At 35.6% G+C, this 20007-nt stretch overlaps 3 protein-coding genes and 2 long non-coding RNA genes across 7 annotated transcripts; 4 read left to right on the top strand and 1 right to left on the bottom strand.

Annotated features, from left to right (window-relative positions):
• Positions 1 to 607: 607 nt before the first annotated feature.
• Positions 608 to 3534, top strand: LOC110918996 (UDP-glucuronic acid decarboxylase 5). 2 transcript variants are annotated; one of them, XM_022163279.2, is made up of 13 exons: positions 638 to 743; positions 1001 to 1035; positions 1168 to 1261; positions 1390 to 1476; positions 1672 to 1759; positions 1932 to 2023; positions 2145 to 2209; positions 2301 to 2389; positions 2482 to 2559; positions 2633 to 2726; positions 2817 to 2883; positions 2973 to 3077; positions 3161 to 3534. In XM_022163279.2, the coding sequence occupies exons 3-13, from the start codon at positions 1184 to 1186 to the stop codon at positions 3344 to 3346; spliced, it is 1029 nt and encodes a 342-aa protein (XP_022018971.1). In that variant the 5' UTR covers positions 638 to 743; positions 1001 to 1035; positions 1168 to 1183; the 3' UTR covers positions 3347 to 3534. The 2 variants fall into 2 exon arrangements, with proteins under 2 accessions (XP_022018978.1, XP_022018971.1); XM_022163286.2 differs by lacking the exon at positions 1001 to 1035 and having other exon boundaries at positions 608 to 743.
• Positions 3535 to 4089: 555 nt separating this feature from the next.
• On the bottom strand, positions 4090 to 5074 carry LOC110919010. The gene is made up of 3 exons (XM_022163293.2): positions 4869 to 5074; positions 4747 to 4789; positions 4090 to 4348 (listed from the first exon to the last, which is right to left on the bottom strand). The coding sequence occupies exons 1-3, from the start codon at positions 4987 to 4989 to the stop codon at positions 4345 to 4347; spliced, it is 168 nt and encodes a 55-aa protein (XP_022018985.1). The 5' UTR covers positions 4990 to 5074; the 3' UTR covers positions 4090 to 4344.
• Positions 5075 to 8647: 3573 nt separating this feature from the next.
• On the top strand, positions 8648 to 10744 carry LOC110919018. The gene is made up of 4 exons (XR_002581566.2): positions 8648 to 9113; positions 9206 to 9320; positions 9544 to 9659; positions 10215 to 10744. It is a non-coding gene; the product is annotated as an uncharacterized LOC110919018 (long non-coding RNA).
• Positions 10745 to 12230: 1486 nt separating this feature from the next.
• Positions 12231 to 13816, top strand: LOC118479774. 2 transcript variants are annotated; one of them, XR_004860552.1, is made up of 3 exons: positions 12231 to 12357; positions 12938 to 13019; positions 13520 to 13816. It is a non-coding gene; the product is annotated as an uncharacterized LOC118479774 (long non-coding RNA). The 2 variants fall into 2 exon arrangements; XR_004860551.1 differs by having other exon boundaries at positions 12231 to 13019.
• A 1329-nt stretch (positions 13817 to 15145) lies between these two features.
• Positions 15146 to 15656, top strand: LOC110919026 (histone H4). Its single transcript, XM_022163307.2, has one exon. The coding sequence runs from the start codon at positions 15210 to 15212 to the stop codon at positions 15519 to 15521; it is 312 nt and encodes a 103-aa protein (XP_022018999.1). The 5' UTR covers positions 15146 to 15209; the 3' UTR covers positions 15522 to 15656.
• Positions 15657 to 20007: the final 4351 nt, after the last annotated feature.

Below are 20007 nucleotides of genomic sequence, written 5' to 3'. Positions count from 1 at the left end.
ACAAAAACCATTCATGTTTTTCTCTACCTATAAAAATCAGTGAAGTTTCATTATTATCCTATTGTTGTAAAAAAAAATTATAAGTGTTAAAAAATCAAAATTAAACGATTTAGATGAAATGTAATTACCATTTAGTTAAAAATTATAAGTGTTAAAAAAACTAACCATAAAATAAATATAAAAATAAAAAACATAACCATTGTTCGAAAACATAAAGTTTTTTGAGTAAATTACTTTTTGAGTTCTTGTGTTCTAGTGGTTTTAATCATTTGAGTTTAAAATCAAAATGTTTAAAGTCTTGAGTCTCTAGACATTTTTTTATAACCATTTGAATTCAAATTTTAACATTTTGAGTCTAATTTTTTTTAGTAAAACTGGACTCTAACCGTTATAAAATGAACAAAATTAGACTCAAAACATTATAAAATAAATGGCTAGAGACTAAGGACGTTAAACTTTTTAATTTTAGACTCAAATGATTAAAATCAGCAAAACAAAGGGATTTAAAAGGTAATTTACTCAAAGTATTTTTTGAATGGTAAAAACTAAAAAGAAAAGAAAGTTGGTCCCACCTGGAATACTAAAAGAAGAAAGAAGAGAACAAAACCAAAAGTTTCAAAGTCCATCAAATGTATTTGAATTTACAAACAAACCATTTTTAGATCAAATCAAATCATACATACCCAGTTTCAGACTCCAAATTTGCCCTTTCACCCTTACCAATTTCTTTCCTTCAACTTTGCGTACGTATTACTTCTTCTTCACTGAACAAATTATTATTATTCATTTTTCATATGTTTTTGTTGTTTGTTATCGAGAATCCATCCATCATTAGGTTTCCATGCGTATCGTGATCCCTAAGCATTTGATTTGGTGTTATTCATTTAATAATAATCATATTAATAATATTAATTCAAATTCGAGTTGGTATCGTTTGGTGAGATTGTTATTCATCCTCTTCTTTATATGGTTGTTTGTTTGCATATGTGAATTCGCACAGCACACGGGTATTCGATCATTTTCTTCTTGATATTGGTATGTTTATCAGATTTATGATAAAATATGGAATTTTGGGGACATAGGAGATTCATTTCAAACTTGTTTTAGTTTAGTTTTTGCTTATGTTTGATATCTTCATTTGTTTTCGACTTTAAATCGTTGTTGTAGATTTAGCCTTTTGACAATGGCTTCAAATGGAGAGCTTAAAACTACAAAACCACCTCCGACGCCTTCTCCTTTGCGTAACTCCAAGTTCCTTCAGGTATTGCAGGAGTATTCATACAACTAAGGCTTCTTGTTTCTTTATCCCTCAATTGTTACTCAATGTTATCATGGTTTTCTTGTTTATAAACTTGTTCAAATCATTTTTTTTTTTTGCATGATTTGCAGTCAAATATGAGGATATTGGTAACTGGTGGTGCTGGATTTATAGGCTCTCACCTAGTGGATAAACTGATGGAAAATGAAAAGAATGAGGTACGATGTATACATGTCGTCTTTTAACCAATTATATACCGTTCAAGCAGGGGCGGATCCACATAGGCAGCACCACCAGGGTCATGTCACACGTGACACCAGTAAACGTTGGTCGTGGAAGAAAAAACCCTCGATCCGCCACTGCTTTGTAGCAAATCTTTTAGTTAGGTCTGCTTTTATGTCTTCTTATCGCAGGTGATTGTTGCTGATAATTATTTCACGGGCTCGAAAGACAATCTGAGAAAGTGGATTGGTCATCCGAGATTCGAGCTTATTCGTCATGGTAAATTTTTATTTACATGTTGTAGTATTGTTCTTCTTGCCCATTTTGGTCATTATGTTTTAAGTATTTCATATGACATAGTTTCTGAAATATATACATAAATCATACGATTTTGTCTTGATACAAGATCTTTATTACTTATAAAGTAATCATATTATATACACCGTTGCAGATGTCACAGAACCATTGCTGGTTGAGGTCGATCAGATATACCATCTTGCATGCCCCGCTTCACCGATTTTCTATAAATACAATGCTGTAAAGGTGTGTATCCGTCCTCATCCTCATTGCAGCTAGCAACTACAACAATTTGTTTTGTCCCCTTCTCTTAATGCCTCCAAAAATGATTATAACGGAACCTTAAGGAATGTGTAATTCTTGACAGACAATAAAGACGAACGTGATTGGCACGCTAAATATGCTTGGTCTTGCAAAGAGAGTTGGCGCAAGGTTCAAAGATTGTTCTGTAATTTTGGAACTTTGGATTATCTTGGTATTTCAGATTCATGTTTACATATGACGTTAAACTTTTTCTTTATAGGATTTTGCTTACCTCAACCTCAGAGGTATACGGTGATCCTCTTGTGCATCCTCAACCTGAGACCTACTGGGGTAACGTCAACCCAATTGGTAAGCCCGCGTCGTTCTTTATCTTCGTCAATTCTTGTTTGTTTGCAGAATGTTCGAACCGTTTGATTTTGGTTCTTTCATGTATTTTGCAGGAGTTAGGAGTTGCTATGATGAAGGAAAACGTGTGGCAGAGACTTTGATGTTTGATTATCACAGACAACATGGAATAGGTAACATGATACAGTTGCTGAGTTACATCCGCATAATAACAGTTGATTTAGTTAAATTCTTTTTGTTTTATAGAAATTAGAATTGCTCGTATTTTCAACACCTATGGACCCCGGATGAACATAGATGACGGGCGTGTTGTGAGTAATTTTATAGCGCAAGCACTGCGGTAAGTGTTTCTTGTAAGCACAGGTTGGAAAATTTCATTTAAATCGTATAGATTAGGCTCGTCTTACTTGTTTTACCTAAATCCTTGCAGAGATGAACCTTTGACTGTTCAGGCTCCCGGAACCCAAACTCGCAGTTTCTGTTACGTCTCTGATATGGTATCTCAAAAGATAATTTGATTGTTGTAATGTGTTTATGATGCTGTTGGTTGCTCTTGGTCAAACAATGACTATATTGTGATCAATAGGTTGATGGGCTTATTCGACTGATGGAAGGCGAGAACACTGGACCGATCAACATTGGTAATCCAGGTGAATTTACAATGATCGAGCTCGCTGAGACAGTGAAAGAGGTTAGTCTTTTTCTTTTCTTTTCTTTTCATCGTTTTTTGATTCATTTGGAAGTGATGACTTGAAAGCATGTGTCGAAATGCAGCTTATAAACCCGAAAATAGAGATAAAGATGGTGGAAAACACACCTGATGACCCAAGGCAGAGAAAACCCGACATCACAAATGCAAAGAAGATGCTTGGATGGGAGCCGAAGATAAAATTGCGCGAGGGTCTTCCGCTCATGGAGGAAGATTTCAGGCTAAGGCTTGGAGTTGCCAAGAAGATATAAACAACCAAGCACTGTTGATTTTGTTTTTCAGTTGTGTGTTTTGTTTCTTACACTTGTTTTTTGCTTTCTACAATTTTTACTCCCAAAGTCCAATAAGTTGGTTCTCCTTGTAATTTTGCAATTTCTGTCCTTTTGAACATCAAATGAATCCCTAAAGATTATTTTTTTTAAGAGAATATCAATATCAATATGATTTTGCACAATCGGGTTCCAACCGAAACGAATTCATATCAAAACAGGTTGTTTAAGGGGAGAAATATCAAAATGGGGTCACTCCTATATTTAATATTATGGTAGATTGTGGCGACATCAGGTGGAAGTGGCAGCGGTAGCCACCACGTTGTGATGACTAGTAGATGGTGACAACAGTGTATTCGATTCTGTGGTGGCTAGTGGTGATGCCGGGTGGAGGTGGCATCGGCTGCTGTCGTGTCATGACGACCAGTAGATGGTGAAAGAAACAATCGCGATGGGTGGTGTTGTTCCATTTGACCTGACCTAAATTAGCAAGTTTCATAATTGCGACTTCTTTAAACTATATTTATAAATACATTCCTAAGGCCTATAACCAATTTTGTAAACAAAGTTACCTAGATCAATCTTTATATTATAGAATGATCACAACAACTTGCACAAGGTAGTAGATTATAGGGATGAGACCGGTATGGTACTACCAAAAAATACCAAAACCGAACTGAAAAGAGTTCCCTGAGTACTGTATCGGTTACAGTTTTGAAACAGGGTTGAAAAGAAACCCATCTCGAACCAGCCCAGATATTTTCATAACAACACAAAAATCAGTTAACTCTGTTATTCAAAGCTCACATTTCTGATTTAGCCTTTGTAACAGTTTGAAACAAAAACCAATACGAAACTCATATTCAAAATATAAGAAACACTGTATCCTGATATGCGTTCAACAAGAATCTGCAATCTTAGATCTTTATTACTACATAACCACAGCATGAAATCACTCGTCGTCTCTGTCAAGAACACCTTCAACTGCACGACACAAGAACCACAAAACACAATGACATTAGCAATGGCCACAAAGGTATCACTATCATGCTTCAATGAGATGAATGACCAATTTTTCATAAAATATATCGCGATCTATGGATCGCATTAATGATAACAGTCTGTGTTACTAATCAACAACCAAATAAAACCTTGAAATGTCAATGATAACCACAATTTCACAACTAAATACATCACATAAATATGAATCTATAAACTTAGTTAACGTTCTATAATGCAAATCTACCTGCGGATCACAGAAAGTATAATGAGTAAAAGCTACCTTAATAATTAATATTATGCTACACAAATTGACCTAGGGTTTGAAAAATTGGGGGTAGAGCCGTAGAGTTTGAAAATTGGGGGGTGGCGTGGTATGGTACCTCTTGTGCCTTTGGGCAAATACGGAGTTCTTGCGGTCTTCCTCTGCAGCAGCATAACAAGATTAGTATAGTAAATAGGAATGAAAATGGTGTGTGAATAAGATAAGAGAAAGGATAGGAACCAGTGAGGTTGAGGGAGAACTTGGTGATGATGGTTCCGGTGATGGCGAACCCGACGAGGAAGGGCCAGTTACGGTTGAACTCCCTCTTGAAGAAGACGGGCCATGGGTCGAATTTCCTCATTCTTCTGCTCACGCTGGTGGTTTTGGTGGCTCGAGCAGGTTAAATATGCCAGATTCTTGTTCGTGACTAGACATGCCCTAATTCTATACATCTTTAGAATTACAAATACTCCTTGTCTTTACCAAAATTATAAAATTTGGGTATAATTTGTAGTTTGTAACTCATTTAGTCCACAATTAACACATTTAAAGGTTTCAATAGGTTCAAGTTAGAGATTAAGTGTGTTACAAAATGCAAACTACATAAACCATTTGTGTACTTTTAAAAACTACAAACCAAATTTAAAATTTTGGTAAACTACAGAAACCATCCGCCTGCTTTACTCATGTTCCTTTTATATTAGATCATATTATTTTACATGAAATGCTAGCATATTTCTAGTTTAGATTCATATTAATTGAAAGTTTGAAACTAGTGATATTTTCCCGTGCTTCGCTGTGGGGATTAAGTCGGTATCAATTTGGTTCGTTACAGTACCTGCACTCGATATAGTAATTGAAAGAGAAAGCACTATATCGATCGAAAACAAAAAAACACATATATGTTGTTCAGTTGATATCAGTTCGGTTTGCTTGCATTTTATGTTTATTTTATTTCAACATTACGATATTTTTTTGATAACGGATATTATGCCGATATCGTACCAAGTCCAATCGAAACCAATTGAACAACATTTGTATCGGTACTAGTATTTTTTTTATTTTTATTATTATTATTTTTTTTTTTTTTTGCTTTCAATAAACTGATACTGTATCGCTACCATATTGTACCGAACATCATCGGTACCGGTATACATTCCGTTTTATTGTTTCCTGTTTGATAACGGGTACTTTGATCGTATCTTACAAGTTATATGAGAGAACAAAATATACATAAATCAATTAAAGTAATAAACCAATAAAATATTAAAACCTTAGAAAAAAACAATATTGGAAAAAAATCAAAAACAATTGTTCCTCTCTTTTTATTTCAACATTACGATGTATATTTTTTAAACGGATATTGTGTCGCTATCATACCAAATTCAATCAAAACCGATTGAATAACATTTGTATCCGTTTCAATATTAATTTTTAGTGTTTTTTTGTTTTTGATGAATTAATATCGTATCGCTACCATACCGTACTGAACAACATCAGTACCAGTATACATTCATTTTTATGATTTCTTGTTTGATAACTGGTACTTTGATCGTATCTTAAAGAGTTATTGGATTTTATCACCCCCAACTATCGGCCTTTGGCCGTTGCCACCCACAACTAACACTTTGACCCCCGGCACCCCCAACTTTACTTTTTGTTTGCACTAGCACCACTCAGTTAAATCTGCTCTAACTTGGTTAGTTTTTTGTCTGACGTGGCACCATTTCGCTGATGTGTACATGATTATGTAGCTGCTTATGTGTTTAACTTTCCCTTCTATCAGTTATAACACAGAAACCCCAAAAAAAACCCTAATCTCCTCCATTCTTCGATTAGCATATGATTTTAACCCCTTTATTCTCTGGCTTGCTCATAATAATCTACCAAACATGCAAAACAAGCGATGTTGGGGTGGAGAAACTGTACGGTGGCAATCAGTGAGTGTGACTGAGACGTTGGGTTGTGTGCGGGCTGAGATGTTGTTCACGACGGCGGTTCGACAATGGTTGATGACGATAAAGTTTGAATGTGTTTTAAGATCTCCGATGATGGTGGTTTCAACTAGGGGTGTTCAAGATCGGATAATCCGGTTTTCGGATATCCGAAAATCGGATATCCGAAATTTCGGATAGTGAAATATTGACATCCGAACCCGAATCCGAAATTTTGGATATCCGAAATTTCAGATTCGGGTTCGGATATCTAATCGGATATCCGAATATCCAGTTTTTTATTTAATTTTTATTTTTTTTTTATTTTTTAATATTTGGAACCAGATTTTTCGGATATCCGAATATAAATTTCGGATATTTTTTTGGATACTTTGGATATTTTTCGGATATTTTTTCGGATACTTCGGATATTTCGGATATTTTTCAGATACTTCGGATATTTTCGGATATTCGGATATCCGAAAAAAATAAAAATTAAATTTTCGGATATTTTCGGATAATCCGATTATCCAAAAATTCTCAAAATCAGTATCCGAATCCGAATCCGAATTTTCGGATTATCCGATTTTCGGATATCCGAAAATTCGGATATTTCAGATTCGGTTTCGGATTCGAATTTTTTTGAACACCCCTAGTTTCAACCCCAACGACGGCAGCTGTTGATGGGTTACGGCGATTGTTTAGGTGCTGATTAACTGTGGTTCAACGGGTATTCACGGGGGTTCGTGGTGTTTTACGGTGGTTCGACAGGGTATTGTCGGGGTTCGTGGTATTGAAAGTGTTGAATGCAGGTGACCAGATCTTGTGTGAAGTTACTACTGCAGGTGAAGGTGTTGTACAACAGTTGGTGCCAGCTAGGGTTCCGACGGCGGCGTTCAGGTGACCGGCGACCAAATGTGGATTTCAAAAATAGGTATGTTTCCGGTAAGTTAAGTAGATCTGGTTTGTATTTCTTACCAATGATCCGGTAGTGGTTGAAGGGGAACTGAGAGAAGGGAGGAGATTAGGGTTTTTTCGGGGTTTCTGTGTTATTACTGAGAGAAGGGAAGCTTATACACATAAGCAGCCACGTAATCATGTACACATCAGCAAAATGGTGCCACTTCGGACAAAAAAACTAACCAAGTTAGAGCAGATTTAACTGAGTGGTGCTAGTGCAAACAAAAAGTCAAGTTGGGGGTGCCGGGGGTCAAAGTGTTAGTTGCGGGTGGCAACGGCCAAAGGCAGATAGTTGGGGGTGATAAAAACAAATAACCCTATCTTAAAATTTATATAAAAATATATGTTTAAATCAATTAAACTAATAAAACAATATAATAACAACAACCTAGGAAAAAAAAAACAAGAGTTATATAAAAATATATGTTTAAATCAATTAAACTAATAAAACAATATAATAATAAAAACCTGGAGAAAAAACAATATTAAAAAATCAAAAAACACTGTTCATTGCCTCTTTCTATTAATATGTATAATTGTTGAACAGTTTGTTTTAAAAAATAAAGTCAATAGTTTAAGAGTTATTTTTTGTAACTTTGTTCAATGTAATGTGTTTGATAGAGGTTGGTTGACTAATTTATTTTGGTAGTTTGTTTGCGATTTGAAAGTCCATCATCGATACAACTAATAAGAACATCATTCTCTATTCATAAACATGTAGATATGGAAGTGTGTGAGGCAAACACAAAAAACGAACATGATAAAAGATGTAGAAACTTCATTCATTGATAATCATCACAGGTTACACACCGAAAGAGTTTACATCTAACAACTAAGTTGCATGTCCAAACCCTATGTGGCTATGTGAGCTCCCCTAGGGTTGGATACTCACATCCAACACTCTCAACTACAAATGAAACTATTTAGGCCTATTTATAGTCACATGTAAGTCTTTAGTGTAACTGGTCGCCTCTAACTCACTCCAAGCAAATCTAAATCTAATAAAAGAATCAAGAAAAGTCCACGTGTCAACATTCTCTTCCCTATATTCATTCAAATGCCACGTGGCTTTTTTCTAATGCTACCTTAACCGTTCGACCCAAGTGGATCTAAACCCACCCACCCACCCACCCATAGATGATAGTTTTACCCTGATATCAATTTCACTCCAAACCCTAATTAGCCTCTCCCTCATCACGCCCACAACCGTCTCCCTCCCCACCACCACTGATTCGCATCTCCATCTCTCCCAAACCCTAATCAATCATATCCACTTCCCTCAAACATATAGAGAGAAGAGGCAGAGATAGAGTTAGAGAAACATATACAGAGAAGAGGCGGGATTAACAGGGGCTGCCGGGACCTTCTGTTCGTGGCGTTCTCCTAGGCGGCGATGGTGCTGTTCTGTGCCTCAAACTGTCGTATGCCTACAATCACCCTACATATTGGGTCTTGATCTGTGGTATGTTATGGCTCTGGTTAACCCGCATCCCTTTTAGACGAATGATTCCACATACCCCTCTCTTCTGGTTTGAGGTCGTTGGTTTGTTTCCTTTGATTCGATGATGATGGGCGTTTGCACATCTGAGAGGTGATTTGATCTGTAGTCTGATGATGAGTGTAAACCCTAATTTTTTTAATTCGTTTTTGAGATTTTGATTTTGTTTCTGTTATTGACTATAGATGATGGTGAAATTAAGCTTATCTCAGATCTTATTCGATTTGCACTAACTATTTTTGGATTTTGGAAGCACATCTGAAAGGCACTTGAATTTGTGCAGAGAGTGTTATAAAAAGGGTATGTTCTTATTATCCTATATCTTTATTTGACCTATTGTAGCCTCAAAGGAACAACTTGTGAGTTTTATTTTGTTCGTACTATTTGGGCATCACATATGGTTGGTTCAGTTGGTATGATACGTGGAATTCACCTGAACTAGATTAATCTTGTATTTAATCGCTTATTGAATGTTCTTATAGTTTTTAATCGCTTATTTTTTTGTTTTTGATTTTTTTTGTAGTTGTTAAACTTGCTTATCAACTGAGAAATGCCTCTCAAAAACAATCTCTTCTTTCTGGAATTATACTTTGCTGGGCTTCCGTTATTCAAGGAACTAGCTTTAGTGAAAGAACGAAGGTAAATACGTCTCCAAATGTTTTCACTTACTATTAAGATGTTATGATCAACAATAAATAATTAGATGGTATTGTTGTCTTTTTAGTCATGTCAAAACAATCATATACTTTTTATGATTCTCCTAGCCGATATATAATAGCCGAGTCGTGTTGCATTTTGGGTGCATCTCAAACTAAGGTTCACCGTCTTTTTTTTATAAATTTCTCTCGGTGATAATCGGTTATTGGTGGTTATTTTGGTTCGGTTCAGTTAGTTAATTGTTAAAATCAAAACATTTGACATGGGTTAAATTTTTTTTACTTCTGTTAATAATTTTACTAGAAGCCATACTCAAATGTGAATAATACAATCATCTGGGCTACACAAAATACCCATGTAATAAAAATAATAGGATCCAAACCCAATTAAAAGGTCAGGTTAACTAAGTGGACAGATACATTGCTTTTGAATTAAACAATTAGTTTGTCATGGGAGCTTTGATTTAAAGAAATACGTGGGACTGCTGTAATAAGAGAATTCTTTTAAAGATGTGAGTTGTTTTTTACTTTTTTGCAGGTGCAATTTCTCTATGATCATAAGAAATCCTACACACCAGACACCACTTTATTTTTTTAGTGGCATGGATCTAGCATCAAGGTTTAGGTAGCAGTTGGGTTTCTCCTGGTCATTCTATTGCAGCCGCAATGTCTTATCAATTATGAGCCTCAAGTGTCCATGTTTATTTTTGTCCTGTTTTCTTCAACACGTTTCTTTAACTGCTAAGATCGCTATTGTCTATTTTTTTGTATTTTTTGTTTGTGTTGGTGCAGGTTGAACTTTTATTCTTCTTCGTTAAAGAGCCTAGGGTTGGATCAAGATTCCAGTTTCAGGTTGTATTGATTTAGTCATGAAGACAGATAGTAATAACAATGAAATAACAATCCATAAAACATCATCACCATTTTTAGGCTCGCATAATTGCTAGATTTATTTAAAGGAGACTTTGAGTTGGAAATCATTCTTTACCTTAGATTAACTTAGATGTATGCATTAAGCTATATATATTGGTTTGCACATTCTGTTTAATTTTATTATGCATTAAGCTATATATTGGTTTGCACATTCTGTTTAATTTTATTTTGGATTTTAACATTTATTTTGTATATGAAGCTATTTTGTTAATCAAGCGATGCTTAGGTATACTGGTAGAAATCTAATTGCTTAAGAATTCGGATTTATTATTTTTTTGTTAATCAAGTGGTGGTTAACATTGCTCCTCATTAGATATAAATTTGATGATTTGCTGGTGAAATTTTGTGGCCAACAAGAAAGAGTTAAGTCTAATTTTCGTCATCATGCTTTGAGAAAAGTTGCCATTTAAATCTAAAAGTTTGGGTCTTGCCTATAGCACTTTATGATTTCAAAAAAAGTTATTATATATTTGTAGAATGTAACGTGTACCTTCATATTATATTGTGTATTGTCTGTGAGTGTTGAATACCTTACTTTTCAAGATCAAGAAGATAATTTTTGGAAAAGTTGTGTGGCTTCATATTATATTGTTCAATCTAATAAAAATAATTAATTTATGTACATTTGTTTACAGTAATAAAAATAACTTCATTGTTATCATCAAACCCGTGTAAGATACGGGTCTATAAACTAGTTTATCATTAAAGTTGACTAACGACTTAATTCGTTTTCCATGTCAATTTCACACTCAATATAACTGATATAGAATTGTATAGCTACAGTCACAAGTATTCCACCAACAAACTTAGTGTAACAAAAGGAGCAGAGCTCATTGTAGGGGTTTTCATTTCTTTCTTCAGCTTTATTTGTAATTGTTTATTCAATTAGGTTAATTTTTGGTGTGAGCCTTGTATTCAATCTTCTCTACTATGGTTTTCTTGCAACTAGTATCAAAGAGTTATTAGAGGTCTAAGAGAAATGCCAACGATAAGGTTTCGATCGGATATCAAGATGGTGTCAATGAAATTCAAATTGGAGAAATTCAATAGGATAGAATGATTGTAGTTTGTAGATGGTGAAGATGCAAGATCTTCTCATACAACATGGATATCGGTGATATGTTATTGGGGAAGTGAAATTACACGTATCGCTAACTGACAGAGATAAGAAAGACATCTTGGAGAAGGCACGCAGTGATATCATTTCAAGCCTCAAATATAGGACGTTAAGGGAAGTGACAAAGAAGGATCGTTGTTGGAGTTTGGTCAAAATTGGAAATCATGTATATGATTAAGTCCTTCGCAAAGAAACAATAACCATGAATTACAATAATCACACACAAGCATAAGATTATTTTGAAGGGTATGGTAATTTTAATGTTTTGGTTGTTACAAATGTGTAACGCCCCAAAACTCGAATTTTTAATTCGCTAGTATGTTTCCTTATGCTATGGCATGACATAAAATAACTAGGTAACTTAATTTGGTTAAAAAGGTTTTTAAGTAGAAAGATTCAAAAAAAAAAGTGGAGGGACCATTTGTGATAATTTCACAAAGTACATCAACTATCAAAGGTTGAGTTATAGTAAAAAAATGCTGAATTTTGTGGGTTTGGCTTGGTGCGTCGACACCCACAAGAAGAAGGAAGGGGAAATCTTGAATTAAGCATTTTGTCTAAATTGAAGATGGATTCAAGCTAAATTTTATGCGTGAACTTTAATTTGTGATGATCTAGTAACAAACAAGTGGTAAGTTATAGAATTTAATTTGGCGATTCTGTATGAAGTGGGTTTATGATCAATACACGAATTAGTATGAAATTAAGCATGAATATATGTTAGAGTCACCATATGGAACATAAACTATGCAAGACTTCGAGTAATATGATGTTTTGGGGTGAAACCCACTTGTAGCGGTGAGGATGATGATATGGGATAATCACCCATGTCCAATTATTGTGCAATGTTGATGTATGATGTTGTATGTGATGAATTCTTGTTATGCATGTTGATTATGATATGGAATTAATTGATGCTTAGTTGTGTTGATGAATGAAAGCAAAAAAGCAGGAAGTAAGACATGAAATACTTGTACATGATGCTTAGATGGTGGTATGCACACCAAGTGTTTGATGAAATGGATATGTGGAATTAATAGATGAAATTGTATGCAAGTGATGGATGAAAATGCATAGAACGCGGATATGACGTTGTGATAGTAAACTAAGCGTGATAAATATGTTTTAGATGGAATATATGTGTGAAATTTAGTTGATGGGATGATTTGGTAAGAAGCACACATTAAGGGCTTGTACTATATGCTTGAAAGGTATGATATATATTAACTGAAGCATGGAATGCTAGCGGGTTAAGAGGATTCAAGGAAGCGAACGCGAATACGGACGCTTAAGGTAAGTGATTCCCGATTTAATACTTATTATGTAAGGTAATTTTGAATGTAAGAAGATAGGGAATAACAAAAGAATGGTAAAATACAGTAGGACCAGGGTATGAGAGGTTGTATTGAACTATATGTAGCGTAGTCATAGTTAAAGGTGCTTCGTAGAAACCAACTGGGGTAGCCCAGTTGGCCACCGACACCCACCTCTTCCCAGAGGTACCGGGTTCGAGTCTTGGGAGTGGCATATGTCGCCCAGGGTAAGAACTCGGCATGGGGAAGTCACCGCGGAGCTAGCTTGGTCGGGTAGCGGCTCCCAGAGTGAAATCACTCCGGCGGTTGGGAGGACCGTGCATTATCCCCCCCCCCCCAAAGGTGCTTGGTAGACTCAAACGGGTCAAAAGTTAGAAAGTTTTGTGTCGGGATGTGATTTTGGATGTCAAAGTTTGGGGGTTAGTTTTAGGATGACTTAGGGGCTTGGAATAATGTTATAGTATGATTTGGGACTTTCAGGACGTTCAAACGAGTGTCACATTTTGTAAAAGAATGAAATTCGGGAGCCGGTGCTATAGACGAAGTCGCCGACGACCATAATCCAAGTCGCCAACGTCGGGAAAATAAGTCGCCAATGCCGAACACAATCACGAGAAGGATTCAACACTTGAATCAATCATATGTGTTAAAGTGTAATACATATGTCTTAACAACTAGTATAAATGTATTATAATTTGATTATAGTTGTGGTTATTTGTAGTGATCAACAATTGGTGGTATGAGTTACTATATTGATGACTTGTATAAGTGATGTAACTGTGATGACTTCATGACATTAATGGGGGGGGGGGTGAAGAACTCAAAAGATCGAGTCATATGGGATAACACGACTATACATGTCCATGGGTCATGTAAGAACTTGTTGTGGCGTGATTTAATATGGCCATTTTTCGCTATTTTGATGCATACATGTACTATGCTAATTTTTTCACAAGGATATGCATGTGATGTGTTTAGATTAGTGAATCACAATGTGCGCATGATCATACTTCGCGATAAACTGTATTGGACTTCACAATCTAAACATAGCACGTGATTAAATATGGCCATTTTTTCACCAATCTAAATGAACCTGCTATGTTTAGATCAGTGAATCACAAATGTGCGCATGATCATACTTCGCGATAAACTGATGTATTGGTGGAAATGATTGCGCTAAATCATTAAGATCACAAAGGGAAAAGGAGATCATGTGGGTCACAAAGATGATTATGTAAACTATAACTAATTAACAGCTAGAATCAAATAAGGGTATCAATAGTTATTGCTTTGATGAATTAACTCGAGCTTGTTTTAAACATGATTTATATGTTGTTGATGTTGTGCATTGAGTTGCTTTTGTTGTAGGTGATTCAGGGAGGAGTTTGAAGGTGAGCGAAGCCCAAAAAAAACCTCTAAGTGGCACATTATACGTCAAGTATAAGAGTTGTATATTCAACGAGACTCTTATACAACGATATGAAGAGCGGAGTATTATACGTCATTACGTTGGGGAAAGTTTAACTAGCGGAATATAATATGTCGACTTGAGTAATATACGTCAGGCAGTTTTCAGTTTTACTGAGCGAGGTATAACATGTTGATCAGTAGTATAATACGTCGCTTAGGTTTTTTTTGTTCTTATCAACGTCCATATTGATTAACATTGATACAAACAATCAAGATTATCATGACATATAACATAGTGAAAAATTAATAACATTTAAGATAAGATACATTAATCTTATGCATTTCGACCGTTCGTACCGTTATACCACACAACAAGACATCAATAAACTTTCATTTTCATTTGTAACATTAATTATTTTTTCTAGTAACCATCAAACTTAATAAGAAAAAAAACAAATAACCTGATAATTTTTTTTAACTATAATAATAACACATCACTGGACATCTAAACTCTAAAACACACCTTTTACCCTCAGCCAGAAAGCACACCACACGGATCTCAATCCCAAACCCCTCATCCACCGTCCATTCAAATCACAATCAAACGGCCCTCATCCTCTGAAATTTCTACAATTCAAAAACTTTCATATCCCGCCTTCATACCCACATATATAAAAACCCCACAACACCACCCAAATTCATCATCACTCAAACCTTTCAAATTAAATCTCAATTTCAATTTCATTTCATTTCAACAACAATGTCAGGCCGTGGTAAGGGAGGCAAGGGATTGGGAAAGGGAGGAGCAAAACGACACCGTAAGGTTCTTCGTGACAACATTCAGGGAATCACCAAGCCAGCTATCCGCAGATTGGCTCGCAGAGGAGGTGTGAAGCGTATCAGCGGTTTGATCTATGAAGAGACACGTGGCGTTCTCAAGATCTTTTTGGAAAATGTTATCAGAGATGCCGTCACCTACACTGAGCACGCTCGCAGGAAGACTGTGACCGCCATGGATGTGGTGTATGCGCTCAAGAGACAGGGCCGTACCCTGTACGGTTTCGGCGGTTAGGGTTTTGGTTGTTGATTGTAGATCTGTTGGATTTGTGTTTTGTTTTAGTGTTGGTGTTGTTGTTCTCCATCTCGGAGTCATTGTTTCGTGTTAAGAATTGTTCTAATGGAATTAAAATGTGTTGGGTTTTGTTTTTCTGGTGTTAGTTTTGTTTGAATTTACTGCTTTGTTTAAGCAGGTGCACTGATAATACTGTCTAATTGTATATTTGGGGATTTAGAGTTTCTTTGGACAAGTTATGAGCTTGTAGTGTCTCGTGTTTGGTATATATTCAAGCTAAAATATACTTGCACAATGTTAATTGTGCAGTAATGGTTGAATTTATAGATGCTGTTTTGTGGGTAACTTGTATTCAAATCTGAAACTGAATAATGAAAGAAACAAGTCATTTTGAAAGCTTTTTCTTTGGTGTGACTTGAAAAATCATGATGATATCGAAAATGATTAACTACACATTTGAATGCCTTTTCTGTGTTGTGGTTTTTTAAGCAACACTAAATGAAATATCAAACGTATTCCGCTGTAGGACAATAAACTAAAACATTGGGTGTTTCGGCTCCTCTAACACAGGAGTCCCAGGTTCAAGTCCTGGCAGCAGAAGATATAATTTTTAGTTTTGATTTGTAAGGTGTGTCCTGTTTTTGCTCTAGCGATTTGCTAGCAGCGTTTTCGTGGTATGAAAGTTGCTATTAAAAAAAAAAACTAAATGAAATATCATTATTATACATCTAGTTATGGGCTATGTGCCATGATATCATGTTAAGAATTGTTCTAATTAAATTAGAATCTGTTGAATTTCGTTATTTTAGACTGAATTTTCTAACTTGATTGTTTTGTTTAAGCAAATGCCCTGATACAACTGTAAGTACTGACCATCAGTTGCCCTTATTAGTAATTTTTGTTTTAGTTTGTGTTTACCGAACCGGTCGGAATGGTACGCCGTACCGAATCGTACGGGACCGTACCAAAATGAACCTACCCCTACGAACCGAACTCGTCCCAACTAGCGAATTGCGAACCCGAACCGCGTACTCGAACATGAGCGTACCGTGAATTAGGTGACTATGGTCCATGTTTATGTTCGCCAATCCCTCAAATTCTGTAGTTTTTTAGGGGGGGTTTCGAGTTAATCATATGCTGGGGTTTGTTAGAAGGCAAGATGCAGCAGGGGTTACACAATGAAGTTGCACCTGTGTGGATAGTTTTGAGCTTGTAGTCTGTCATCTTTGCTATCCTGAAATTAATGAATGAACTTGCACATTGTAAACCAAGTATTGGCTAATGAATTAACCTGAAACAAATGAAGTTGTACATTGTAAACCAAATATTGGCTAATGAAATGCCCTGTGACTGGAGCGTATGATAACAAAAATGTCATGCCATTCACTTATCACATTAGGTATTTTTATGTCAACCATTTATGTTATATGGGCCATATAATTTGTTTGTCATCACCTCATACGTCGAATATGACCATTTTTCGTCTGTCATATGTGTTGGAAATTTCGTGTAACTTTTTAATTTATTTTTTTATCAATTTGTCAAACAAACTGAACGCAGCGGAAAACATGTACACGAGATTTGGTTCTAAACCGTTTCCACCAGTGATCTTATTACAATCAAAATAGGTTAAAGTAAAATTAAAGAATCGTGACATCCAAGAAAGACACCTTGGTTCAACGAACGATCTCGCTAGATGATCGTTGACCACGAAATCATATTTGTTCGTTTGAAACAATTTCAAACGAAACCTTTAAACTAAGAAAAATAAAGTTCAAAAACTTTACTTACCTTTTTGCGTAATCGAAGAAACAAATGATTTGTTTGTACAAACGAATTATAACTTCATGAATTGAATTGTTGATTCTCTTCTTGTTCTTGTCGGCAGCCAATCCCAAAAACTCTTTTTTCTTTTTTTGAACAGCAATAGTACTAAGTATATATCTCAATATATGCTTCAATTAAGAGTCATATAATAAGATTCCTTTTCTAAGTATACAAGCTCTCCTCAATCCAAGTTCCGTATATCTTATATATATATATGATTTGAGAGTTTAATTTTGAGACTAAATAGTAAATCCTTTTTCTTTTGTTTTTATAGATATACAAGGATTAGGAATTGTAATCTAATCACAACACCTCCATAATTATCTCCTAATAAAACAATCATCTCTCCTTTTAATTATCTAAATAATTAATAATCTATACATAATTTAATATTGTAATCAACAAATTAGTTATAATATTAAATCCGGTTCTCCGTAATTATTCCAAATAATTACCCGTTTCTTTTATTACGCTTATTATTTCGTGATCCGGTGATTAACGATTAAAACACCGTTAAATGTTCGTTGCCCAAAGTGTAACTCTTTGGGTCGTACCTTGACGGCAACATTGAATTATAATCGACAATTGAACATTATATCCAACAATCTCCCACTTGGTCGATTGGCCGATTAAGTTTCAATGTAGACAATAGTGGGTGCCTAGCTGCATCATATTGCCCCCGGCAAGGTATGACATATTTATGTCAACTAATTCTTTGCACTAATCAAACCTTTGGTTTTGCAAATACTATAGCCCTGGTTATCGGCTCATTTATCCCTCTGTATTGAACACTTGTTGAACATGAGACATGGATCCAATTCATTCTCATATATCATTCAACCATTTCTAATTTCGTTCCTGATTTGAAGTGGTTTATCATACTATTACTAGTTCGAGCGTGGCCACGCGTTTAACACCAGTTCAAATCAACGAAAGGCGCCAGAGTGTTCCTCTCCTAAGTATAGAAGCACAGATCCCTTTGGCTACAAACAACTCCCACTAAACTTCAGATCATTCCCAAAACTATCCTTATTACTGTCAGTTACGTACAGCGTTAGATAGAATCAAAGAGCAACCATTCATTTAAGTTAGTTCTAATATGCACCGCAGGTCTAAGGATACAATGAACGTACCTATTCAAAATGTCTTATGACTAAGATCCATGAAGATCATTTTGAAACGAGTTACGCCCAATATGATTCAACTAATCATATCAATGAATATGGTTCTCAACACTTTGAGTATCCATTATATGGATCAACCATCTAATTCAAAATAGTCTTTTACCAGATTGGTTCTCACGAATCTGATAGACTACGGACATTTTAGAATACAATATTCATAGATACTTAACGTACTAATATTTGAACACAGATATAATAGTTTAAAAGACATTCAACCATTAAATTCAAATAAACATAAAATACTGTTTACAGTTCAAAATGCACCAAATTACTAAATTACAAAATCAGACCCACTGTCTAGCATATCTAAGACGTATACAATCAGCATGCTTCTCGTGTCTCACTTGAGGTATAGGCTTAGTAAACGGGTCCGCTAGATTCTGATCAGTATCAATTTTCTCTACTACGATGTCTCCTCTTTCCAAAACTTCCCGTATGTAATGGAATTTTCTGAGAATATGCTTCGTGTTGTGATGCGACCTTGGTTCCTTTGCCTGAGCAATTGCACCTGTATTGTCGCAAAATATCTCGATAGGCTTCTGTATGCTTGGTATAACTTCGAGATCAGCAATGAACTTTTTCATCCAAACAGCCTCCTTAGCAGCTTCTGAAGCCGCTATATATTCTGATTCAGTGGTCGACTGGGCCACCACGCTTTGCTTAGAACTCTTCCAAGTTATAGCACCACCATTTAAAGTAAAAACATAGCCTGTCTGAGATCGTGAATCGTCACGGTCCGTTTGGAAGCTTGCGTCAGTGTAACATTTTACTTTCAGCTCTTCTTCCAAACCGCCAAATATCAGAAACATATCCTTAGTTCTTTTTAAGTACTTTAGGATATTTTTCACAGCAATCCAGTGACTTTTACCAGGATTTTGTTGATATCTGCTAGTCAAGCTCAGAGCAAACGATACGTCCGGTCTAGTACATAACATGGCATACATGATGGAACCGATAGCAGAGGCATATGGAACCTTTTTCATATCCTCTTTATCTTTGTCCAATTTGGGACACTGATGACTATTTAGTACGGTTCCACTTGCCATTGGCAAGAGACCCTTCTTGGAATCTTGCATTGAAAAGCGCCGAATGACCTTATCGATATACGTACTTTGACTAAGTCCAAGTAGCCGCTTAGATCTATCTCTATAAATCTTTATTCCTAGAATATAAGCAGCTTCTCCAAGATCCTTCATTGAGAAACATTTACCAAGCCAGGATTTAACGTCCTGCAACATTGGGATATCGTTTCCAATGAGAAGTATGTCATCTACATACAGGATCAGAAAAGTAATAGAACTCCCACTTGCCTTCTTGTAAACACATGGCTCATCTTCGTTTTTGATAAAACCAAATTGTTTGATTTTCTGATCAAAACGAAGATTCCAGCTTCGAGATGCTTGTTTCAATCCATAAATGGATTTATTCAACTTGCAAACGTTCTTTGGATTCTTAGGATCTACAAAACCTTCAGG

This window comes from Helianthus annuus, chromosome 6 (assembly GCF_002127325.2).
Source record: "Helianthus annuus cultivar XRQ/B chromosome 6, HanXRQr2.0-SUNRISE, whole genome shotgun sequence".
Taxonomy (NCBI): domain Eukaryota; kingdom Viridiplantae; phylum Streptophyta; class Magnoliopsida; order Asterales; family Asteraceae; genus Helianthus; species Helianthus annuus.
The sequence above is the reverse complement of the archived record's forward strand: the minus strand, read 5'-3'. Positions and strand labels throughout refer to the sequence as shown.

What these genes read in the sequence shown, in the direction of transcription:
- LOC110918996 (XM_022163286.2), top strand. Translation starts at nt 1,184, where the DNA reads ATGGCTTCAAATGGAGAGCTTAAAACTACAAAACCACCTCCGACGCCT. An exon ending in ATTCGAGCTTATTCGTCATG is followed by an intron (nt 1,760 to 1,931) that starts GTAAATTTTTAT and finishes ACACCGTTGCAG; the next exon opens with ATGTCACAGAACCATTGCTG. An exon ending in TCTGTTACGTCTCTGATATG is followed by an intron (nt 2,884 to 2,972) that starts GTATCTCAAAAG and finishes TGTGATCAATAG; the next exon opens with GTTGATGGGCTTATTCGACT.
- LOC110919010 (XM_022163293.2), bottom strand. Translation starts at nt 4,989, where the DNA reads ATGAGGAAATTCGACCCATGGCCCGTCTTCTTCAAGAGGGAGTTCAAC. An exon ending in GTTCTCCCTCAACCTCACTG is followed by an intron (nt 4,790 to 4,868) that starts GTTCCTATCCTT and finishes ATGCTGCTGCAG; the next exon opens with AGGAAGACCGCAAGAACTCC.
- LOC110919026 (XM_022163307.2), top strand. Translation starts at nt 15,210, where the DNA reads ATGTCAGGCCGTGGTAAGGGAGGCAAGGGATTGGGAAAGGGAGGAGCA.